Source organism: Molossus molossus, unplaced genomic scaffold (assembly GCF_014108415.1).
Source record: "Molossus molossus isolate mMolMol1 unplaced genomic scaffold, mMolMol1.p scaffold_m16_p_7, whole genome shotgun sequence".
NCBI classification, from domain to species: domain Eukaryota; kingdom Metazoa; phylum Chordata; class Mammalia; order Chiroptera; family Molossidae; genus Molossus; species Molossus molossus.
This window is the reverse complement of record NW_023425401.1, coordinates 74,656,258-74,666,640: the sequence shown is the minus strand read 5'-3', so window position 1 is coordinate 74,666,640 and position 10,383 is coordinate 74,656,258. Positions and strand designations below refer to the sequence as shown.

The following is a 10,383-nucleotide window of genomic DNA, read 5'->3' as shown; positions in this document are numbered from 1 at the left end:
ACTGAGCATTAATATCCTACCTGATGACATGGGAATGTTGTATTTGTCTGAATGTCGCCTTCGTATGGCTCCCACATTGGGCACACTGGCTGGGGTGATTACTGAGGGTCCCTGGGTAATCGGGGTGACTGGGGCCGTTGGTGTGGTAGGGGTTTGAGGTAAGCTCTGTGGGGATGTCTCCAACATGTTCTTCGACATGGTGACACTAGACACCAGATTTAGCTGCAAAGGCCCAAGAGATGGGCGGGAAAAAGGTAGAGACAAGAGAAAAAGACTTAAAAAGGTTTGACAAATGAGAGTGGATTCACTTCTACAGCTGTGTTGCCACTAATAAGCTGCAAAATGAAGCAGCCAATCTCAACTAATTACAGGATGAAATTGTATCATAAGAACTCTAATTAGAGGATGCTGTTAGAGGTTATCTAATAATCTATGGCAATGTTATTTAGGACTAAATCCTTCTTGTCATACCAGACTTCAGGGAAAGTATATTTCCTTAAATAAAAGCCAGTTGCCTGTTATTGACTGCCCCTGTTGCTAAACAGGCCTAGCCTCCAGTGAAGCAACAACAGCAGCAATAATGAAGGGTGCAATGTTTTTAACCAACAGGATTTAAAATAAGTTGCTATTTTGTTGCTGCCAGAATTTTTTTTTCCAGAGTCCCAAATCTCAACTGAGTGGCTCCAGCCAGCTGGAAAATTTTACACTGACCTTTAGTCTCCTTGCTAATTTGGTGGAATGGTAATGACATTACTACATATTCAAACAAAATTGTCTTAATTGCAAATTAGCCGGAGGAGGCTGAAATTTTTCAAATTAAATCTGATTGGAGATGGAGAGAGGGAAATGGAATTTCCTCACTAACAATCATTTGTGGCATGTGTTAACAAATATAATGAAATGTCAAGTTTGCCAATTCCTCTGGAAGTATCATTTTCAATTTATGATTACAGTGTCACTTAATGCTGATGTACCCTGGAAAGTGGGTGTCAGGGTAGAAAAAAGGAAAAAGGTGAGAATGTATGCAAGCTGTTTAACAGTGTGCCCTTCATTACTCCCCTCTCAGAAAGGCCCTGTTTTTCATTATCAAAAAACTCATATCACCTCTGTCATATTTACTATACACCTTTGTCATAAATAGCATCCAATTAGCAAAATTTTTACATAAGGCAACGCATAAAAAGATTTCTGCCATACATTTAAATGATATTCATAAAAGGTAATCTGCTGACCTTTCTTTATATGCAGTAATCTATGCAACCAAGCAAGAAAACTAGTTGTAATTGTTCTGCTTTTCTGTGAAGTAATTGCTTAGTGGCTAAATAGAGAATATTTGACTTTTATATATAATTTAGTAACACCTGCCTTTTCAAATCCCAAATATACTTTTTAAGATAACCCCCCCCCCCTTTTTTTTTCTTAATGGGGAGAAAATGAGGTGTACAGCATTGATTGATCTTTCTTTGTGGATTTGTTTTACACATTTAGTCAGTAGAGAGATTTGTTAGGGAAACAAAAATTAACATATGCCAGCTAATTGTTCTTCTTTCTTGGGCAGCAGCCAGAAGCAGCACATTAGCAGTCTAATAATAACGACTGGCACCCTGAAGGCATCCCCAAATGCATCTGTTCCCAATAAACCACAAACTGTTATTCTATTCACTCTAAGCCAGCAGACTGGGCTGGGAATTCTTTGTTACGTATATAAATAAAAGCTGAGATAATGTTACTAAATACTTCATTTAATACATCTACAAAGCCACTGGTGTAAGCTTCTTCAGGATGTGCAAAAGTATCTATATAGTTTGAGAAATGCAGGAAGATGCACATGCATCTATGTGTGTGATGTTGCAAATAATATTTTTAAAAAGTCAACACCAGAATGCATAATTAGAAATGTTATATTTAGATCATATCATCAGCATTGCATAGTTAGATGTTAAAATTATAAAAAGAAAACAGAAAAACAAAGCAGTTCTCTATACTTAACAAACTCAGCTACATGGTTACATATTCACTTTTAGAAATCATAAACCAGAATAAAATGGCACATTGGGAGGCTAGAAAAAGTGTCAATATTGCAATATCAAGGAAAGATCTATCTTGCTTGATGAATACTTGACAGGACACTGAACATTTTGTGAACACGGTAAAAGTTATCAAAACAGAAGAAATACATCTTTTTTCTATGTAAACTACTCATGTTTACAATGTTATGGTAACTTATTCTGCCATCCTGCAATAATAAGCATATCGTGTTTGTAGGCGTGCAATCACAAACTGATAAAATAGAATTTATTATTAACTAAAAGGAAGCATGTAAAAGCCAGGATCAGCACTTAGCCACATCAGCTCATCAGAATATAGTCAAGGTTGGGTGAAACTCATTATTCAGAACTCACAGCCTTGATAACTTTGATTTTCATCCATCCATAGCATGGCCAAAAGGTACCATTTAATGAAGTACCATTCAGAGAGTAAATGGGGTCATATAATAGACAGTGCGGTTGCACCTTGTGTTCATGTACTGATAGCTGTTAAGGGTACAGTGATGAACCAACAGAGCTCATTTCTCTTTGGTAATAAATTCATGCTATTAATATTTATCAAATGTGTGGGCCGTCTCAACTGAGCCAGGGCACATGAGACCATAAATATCTACTATTATATCAAATCTGAAGCTTCTTTTGTACAGTGTATAAACTTTAGGCTATTTTTTAAGGGTGTGTGTATTGACCACTCTTCTTTGAAACCAATTTGAAGTGCAGTTGCTCATTTCAGATATCACTGGTTCCAAAGGGAACTTTAAACTGTGGTTTCATTTTAAATCACTCATCTAAGATTCTATATTAATTGCTCACCATCAAACGCAATTAGCAATTCTTTCATGTGTGGTTTATGTAATGTAATACTTCAATTACATTATTCATTCAGGTTCTGTTTTGGATTATAGGCTGAAAATTCTTTATTAGTGTCGATGTAACCATGCTGCTAGAGTATTTTAAAATTTACTGATTGAATAATTAATTGGAAAAGAACAAGCTGCAGATTCCTGATGGATTTATGAGACAATTATTCTGTTTTGCACTTATCTACATTATACTGTAGAAGCAATGAAGGGGAAAATATTATTGAAAAAAATTCATAAACATAAGATCAAAAAGATTTTTAAAAGTTTACTTTTTTAATTAAAACTTAGACATTATAGAGTTTTAAAAAGTAATATGTCAGATTAAAAAAGATACATTTCTCTTTTCTTTCTATTAGAATTGCATTTGCAGTACCTTACACCTAAATGTAGTATGAAGAAACAACTCTAATATCTTAGCGGAAATACCTTAGCAAAGTTTAAATAAATATATTCTTTATGCAAAAAGTAAATGTTGAATAATATTGATCAATGAGTGATACCAGACATACTAGGAAAACACGCATACAATGTAGTCCGTCCTTTATCTTTACTTCTACTACAAAACCAAATGATCTCTTTTTTCCTAAAGAAATGGAGAGGGTCAAAGCTGGTAATCACTAATAATGAGGCTATATAGGAGATTTATTAAAACATATCCCTACAAACTTTCATTAAGCTAGAGTCACCCAGTTGATTACTCGAAATTTCTGCGCAAACATTTGCAGAGTGAGATAAAGTATATTCTTTTCAACAGTCTTTATACCTGATGACATTATCAGGTTGTGCTTCAATTTTGTATATTTTTGAAGGAAATTGCAGTTATTATATTTTATAATCACCCATTTTCCTTTGTCATAGCTCTCTTAATTAACAATATGTACATTATCTAGTAAAACATATCAATATGTGAAATACACCTTAACTCAAATAACCACCAAAGAAATAGAAGAAAATTGACTCTGAAAATACTACAACATTTTTGAGAAAATGCTTGATTAATAAAATCTATTTGTATGTATGTTATGATTGATCTAAAAATCCTCTTTGGTATACGATATACCTTTCTATTTGTGATTTTTACTGTTCCTGCTTTTCAAGTTGCTCAAAGCAGATTTCCTTTTAATATCTGTAAACCTATCACAGAAAGATACTCTCTTGCTTCAGCCTCAAGGCAGTGATTTGTGCACTGATAGGTGTACTTTGTTTAGTGTCACCCATGGTGTAGATTGAATAGATTTTGTAAAAGATGGCATTACTTTAAAAGAAACATACAATTTGACAAGCAATTGCATTTTACTTTCATTTTATTGCCATATTTTCACCACACTCATTGTTTTCTAGCTGTCACTAAATTGTTCATTTTCTTAGTCTGTTACATCAGTGGAGCTATTTACTGTTTATAAAGCAATATGCACTTACAGGTTTGGGAGATGGTTTGGGTTCTGAGGGTCGCATGTGCAAGTGGGTCATCATTGCTTGAAGACGTTCTCGTTCTTTAGAAAGCTGTTAAGAAAGAGTGAGATCAGAAGCATTTTAGAAATGACCGATACAGCTATTTTATTGCAGTGATACATCTTATCATTGAGCTTGTCTCGGAGTAATGATTCCTGCATATAAAAATCTGTGTCAGTAGGAACTTATCTGGGTGGAAATGCAACTTTAGCTATGAAGGGGGTAAAAACTTGAATAGCTTTCCTTACGTTAAAGGGTCAGAGAAAACAAATAACACTTCATCTTTTTGTCAATAAGAGAATTGAGGTCACAGTTGCCTTGACAGTAACAAGTTACTGAAACCATAAATTAGAAGGCCCATGGTGTCTCTTTAAAGTCCTGTGGACACTGTTAGCAATGGACTCGTGCCAACAGCTGTGAAGGGGTGAAGGGTTCTTAAAGCGCAGTGCCTGCCAGGATTGTCTACACACTTCATGCATTCCCACTGAGGTCCAGTTAGTGCCCCCTCCAATCTGCCATCATCAATCTAATTCAATAGAGTGACAGAGACCAGGCAGTGTGAAACGTTGAACCCTGCCATGAAGTCAGCATCTATACTTGCACTGGGTCTCATTACAAGTGACGGACCTTACTTTTCCATCAGTCAGACACAGCAGGGAAAAAAAAAAGGCATAATTGGTCACACTGCAGACTGTCATCATCAGCTGATCTCTTATGTTTTACTCCACCTTTTATAAGTGGTAAACAGGTTTGCAAAAAGCTTTTTAAAACTACATCAGTAATTATGATTTTTATTTGTCCTTGATTGTTTTACACGTAAAAATAAAACATTTTTTATAGCTCTCTGAGAAAAAACTACAACATGATGGATTTAAAACAACTCAAGATGAATTAAAGTGTGAAGAAAAATAAATTGTATGTTTAATTAAATAAAACAAAGTATTGGTTTGATTGATAAAAAATATTCTTTAAGTTGAAATGCTAAAAAAAGTCTTAAAAGGTATTAAAAACATAATAAGAATATTACAGTGATATAATTGCTTTCTGATCAGTTTTATGAGTTCTATTGATTTTTGGCCAAATTCTGTTTCAATATTAACTAAAATTTTAACATAAATTAGCAGCACTTGATACAATACATATATTACCATCTGTGATATTATAAATGATTTGCTGCCATTACTCCAATATAGACGATCTTAACATTTTTTTGCAAAAAATTTGTGCAAGTGCTTTAATTAAAAAAAAAAGGTAGAAAAGTAAAAGATTTTTCTCAGGGTAATATACTACAGGCTGGTACTATAAAGATTTTTGCTATACTCTACAATCTATTTGGAACAACAACAACAACAAAAAAAACCATGATTAGTTCATGTACAAACTGTCTCCACAATAAAATCATATTCAGTTGGAGGGTCTGGTACAACCACTATTAGGGAAAACTTAGATTGGACTCTTTTTGCATATCCAACTATAAATGATGCAATCTAAAGTTGATATGTCTAAGTAATAAGTAAATTAAACTATATCAATACATCCTGAGTTATCAATCATTGGCATCATTATAAGCAATCTAAAATTCCATGTATTTCTTTCAGGCATTGTTTTTAAAGACTCAACTCTGCCCAGTACTCAATTTAACCCAACAGAAATATGAGAAAGGAGTCTATTAAGTTAGTATTCGACAAACCTGTATTTCTAACTGTTGGACCACCTGCATTTGCACTCGACACTGGGCAGTGCTTCGGTCATCCAATGCATGTTCATTGTTAAGGTGCCTAAACAAACACAAGATACAAAACTGAATGTTAAGCAATGTGTGTTTCAGTGGTATATGCTCCACTTCAAAAGCACTGCACTGAAGTCATATTTTCCTTCACAGTGGGGAAAAAGGAACACCTTGAAATTATACAGAAAAAAGGTTTCTTAACATTAATAATGAAGAAGAAAAATATATAGACACACATACATGTAACATACATAGAAGAATTAAAATGGTGTTTCTGAGAAAGAACTAATTTGTAAATAAGTATTAAAAATTAGTAGATCTAGATCCAACAAATAGAAACCTTTGTTCCATTAAGCCTCTTCCCTTGAAAAATTAAATCAGTGTGTTTCAGTACTTCCTCACTGATTGTAACAACTAACTTCCATATATCTTGTCACAATGTCATTCTTGATTGAAGGAAAACTGTTGACTAAAATAGTGAGGTGTATCAGGTCAAGTTTGAGGTGTGTGGTTAGATTGCAGGAGAGGCACCTCCACTATATCTGTCTGCCCTAAGCTCAACTCTGCTTAGCTCTGTTATGAATTGTAACAAAAACTAAAGTTCACTCACTCTTTCTGGAAAGGAGGCATGAAATGTTAAACCACAGGTTAGCTTATGATATAAAGTGTCACTAATTCCTTATTAATGAGACATTTAAAAGTTGTTTTTCAGATTTTTCACCAAAATTTTAATGAAAAATGAGATTATTTTCTATCATTGTGCTGCAATGGTAATTGTATTCTAAAGGTTTAATATTGCTGTATTTTCTTATGGTTTTTTTTTCCACTATGAACTCAGGGAACACATAGATTTATTCCACAATCAGTCTAAGTGATGAATATTTCTAAAAAATGCTTTAGCTATACAAAAAGCCTACGGTATAATTGGAGAAAGATAAGTAGAATACACAGCTCCGCAAGAAAATATATATGCAGCATTAACATTTATTTTTGCAAAAGATTACTTTTAAAAAGGATTTTTTTACACTTGTGTACTTTTTAGTAATAATTATCCTATACTTAAAGAACTAAAAAAAAAAGTACAAAATGTTTGTATTATATACTTGGGTCTTAGAAACCTATTCAATTTATCTATACAGCTTTTATTAGAATAGAGACTATAGACTACAATAATAGTCAATGAGGTTTTGTCTTGATTGAATTTTTCTGTGGGACACAAAAGAACCTTGCCATTAAAATAGTCCTTTATTCTCCCGTATGAAGGCGAAAGGTTTTTAAAGTGTTGTGATGTTCAGTAATGAGCCTCTATCTAAATTATCATTGGTGACAAACTCACAAAGCACTTTTCGAGGACACATAGTTATGAAATGCCAGAGCTGCCACTTTCTTTTCTGTAATTATAGGCTAGCTTGCAACCCTTCAATGATCATTTATAGAACAGCCTCCAGTGGATTACTGAGAACTTGAAAAACACATACATACCTCTGCCACATCTCCCTTCTCCTTTCGTTGCTATTGTTTACCAGTGATATGTAAAATAATAGTGCCTATTCATTCTCCCTACTTAATTATGCCAATCAAAGTACAAAATAGTGTCAGATATAAATACAGTGTAATAAGACTAAATAAATAGGCCGAATATTAACATTAAATTATGAATTTATGTATTTGTGACTATTTTGTGCTCAAATTATTCTCTTTTATGTTTTTATGACTATCTCAGGTACTACATATTGCTGTTCAAAAATTCTCTATGATTTATAAATCAAGAATGAGATAATACTGAAAAATGAGAGGATTGGTGGATTTTTCTCAGTCAGTGCCTAATTGCTGTTTCAAAATGCATATGCAAAGGGACATTTCATTAATCATTTAATCATGTCCCTTGCAGGAAGTTGGAACTAATGTTGCAAATACCCTTTTTATATGAATGCTCCATAATACTATCTTTTGCATTTGATATATTGCCTATGTCATAAATTATATCTGCTTCAAAATGACCAAGTAGGGTTGTTATCCCTGAAGATGCTTGTTATAAAACCTTTATTAAGTTTCTTTCTTTTACTTATCGGTAGCTCTATTTCACAGCTTCATACTAACTAACAATAACACTCTTTCTGATGGCAAAGGTCTGTAAATTACCCATGCAATCACTAACACCATTTCACAGGCCTGTTCTACTTCTACTGGTCTGCTAACAAGACGATTACACACAAATTACTGAATGTCTATGAAATATTTAAATGCATTCTACTCTACTATGCATTAATAAGAGCAAAGCAAGCTCTGGAATTCTGGTTAGCTCCAGTCCCTAATGTCCCCTAATGAGCTTCTTACCGAGAATGCAGTTCAAACACAGAGGTGAAGAAAAAATGCAAAGGGTGCATTCAGAAAGGCAGCACTGAACAAACATTGTGTGAGCCAGCTCTAATTTATGGGTCACTTTATAGGTATATTGATTTTTGTTTTCAAAATGGAATAAACGATGTGGTCTACTGACGTTCTTTCAAAATTGCATTGAATCTCTGTGTTAGGTAGGTAGTGTGGACTAGAAAAAAATGTAAATAAGCAGTCAAATTCTTTCTAAAAACAGTTAAGCAAGCATTTCAAAAAGATAATATGTAGAAAAGGATCCTTCCAATTTATTTAATGCACGATTATCTTTGATGAAGCTTTTAAGGTTATGAATGCCCGTGGTAACTTCAGTTATATACACCCCAGATAGCAGTTCAATTTTAAACTCTAGATTTTTCAAATTCATTTAAAATTATAGTATTTTATAAGCTCAAAGCGGATCAGATTTAATCCAACTATGTCAGTTTTTAACAAAATGTTTCACTTGCAAATCACTGATGTTTGATTTATTTTGCATCAAGCTTTTTATGTTTAAACACTGACAAGAGTTTAAATACAAAATGTTAGCTGTCACTATTCATTTAGCTGATTATGTGAGATGCCTTAGTTTTGAGAGATGGGGGCACTGTCACCAAAAGAAACAACATTCTGACAAGTTCAAGGAATGCTTTCTTGAGGTCATAATTTTGTAGCCATGCTGCCTAGTCAAAGACAAAGAAATCAGCAATACACACTAAGCAAAAGCATAATTTTTGGTCAGCTACCAGAAAAAAGACAACATATTTCCCATTAAACAAACTGTTTCTACTACCTTTACTGTTCAGCTCTCTATACAGCGTCAAGACTCAAAAATTTTGTCTTTGTGAATACACTTAATTAATTTATTATCCACTAGTTACTTTCTAACAGATTGATATATATATATATTTTTTAAATATGTTTTTATTGATATTTTAGAGAGGAAGGGAGAGAGAGATAGAAACATTGATATGAGACAGAAACATCAATGGGCTGCATCCTGCACTCCCCACAACCTGGGCATGTGCCCTGACTAGGAATCGAACCCGGACTTCTCAGTCCATGGGACAATGCTCAATCCACTGAGTCACACCAGCTGGGCACGGATTGATATTTTTATGGACACTGACCATTTTGTTCTTCTTCAAAGAGAGTAAATCCATCTTTGTATTTCAGACCATGTTTTGTTTGCTGGCATCTGCATATGCAAGTTCAGGAACACTTATCTGCTAACTGGAATGTAATATAGTAACCTTTGGTTTAAGCTCTAAAAGTCATTTCATCTACATTCAAGCTGATTTAGGTCCAGTGGAATGATAATTAATTTTGCAGCCAAACTATACAAGTTTTTTCAGATGTTATTACACCTTGACATTTATAAGACAGTAATGAAGAACTAGTATTAAATAGTATTAGTGATCTAGTGAGATCTTCAATTAGTAGTCATAAAAATGATATGCTTCTGTCAACACCTACTTTACAGAAAAATTCAAAAATTTTCCTAAATATCTTTTTAGCCTGAACTTTCTTCATCACCTTTTATTTTCTCCTATTATTTGGCTGTTACAAATAACAGTTTGTAACATAATCTTAAGTTTTTTTATTCAATAGAAAATATTTCAATTGAATATTTAATATTGAACATTAAAGTCATTATATACATATATGCACATACGACTAAGAATATATATATATATATATATATATATATATATATATATATATATATATTGCTTTTCATTTGGTGCTGGGCATGTAAGAGTGTCTACCAGTTTGGGAATGTAATATAAGAAAGGGAAATTAGGACTGGATAGCATTTCTACTGTCATTTGTTATTTAACATATATAGGTTAAAGAGTAATAATGGAAGGTTTACTTGACTTCAAACTAATGAATAAGTTTTTGATACTAAAGTAAA

The 10,383-nt window shown here is 33.2% G+C and overlaps 1 protein-coding gene across 5 annotated transcripts in view; it reads right to left on the bottom strand.

The window, feature by feature from the left end:
• FOXP2 (forkhead box P2) overlaps window positions 1–10,383 on the bottom strand; it is a 355,837-nt gene that overhangs the window by 36,503 nt on the left and 308,951 nt on the right. For all 5 annotated transcript variants that reach the window (XM_036246291.1, XM_036246293.1, XM_036246295.1 and 2 more), the window contains 3 exons: window positions 6,054–6,141; window positions 4,331–4,414; window positions 21–222 (listed from right to left, as the gene is read on the bottom strand). In XM_036246291.1, the coding sequence (XP_036102184.1) occupies window positions 21–222; window positions 4,331–4,414; window positions 6,054–6,141 (374 nt within the window). The remainder of the gene's footprint in view (window positions 1–20; window positions 223–4,330; window positions 4,415–6,053; window positions 6,142–10,383) is intronic.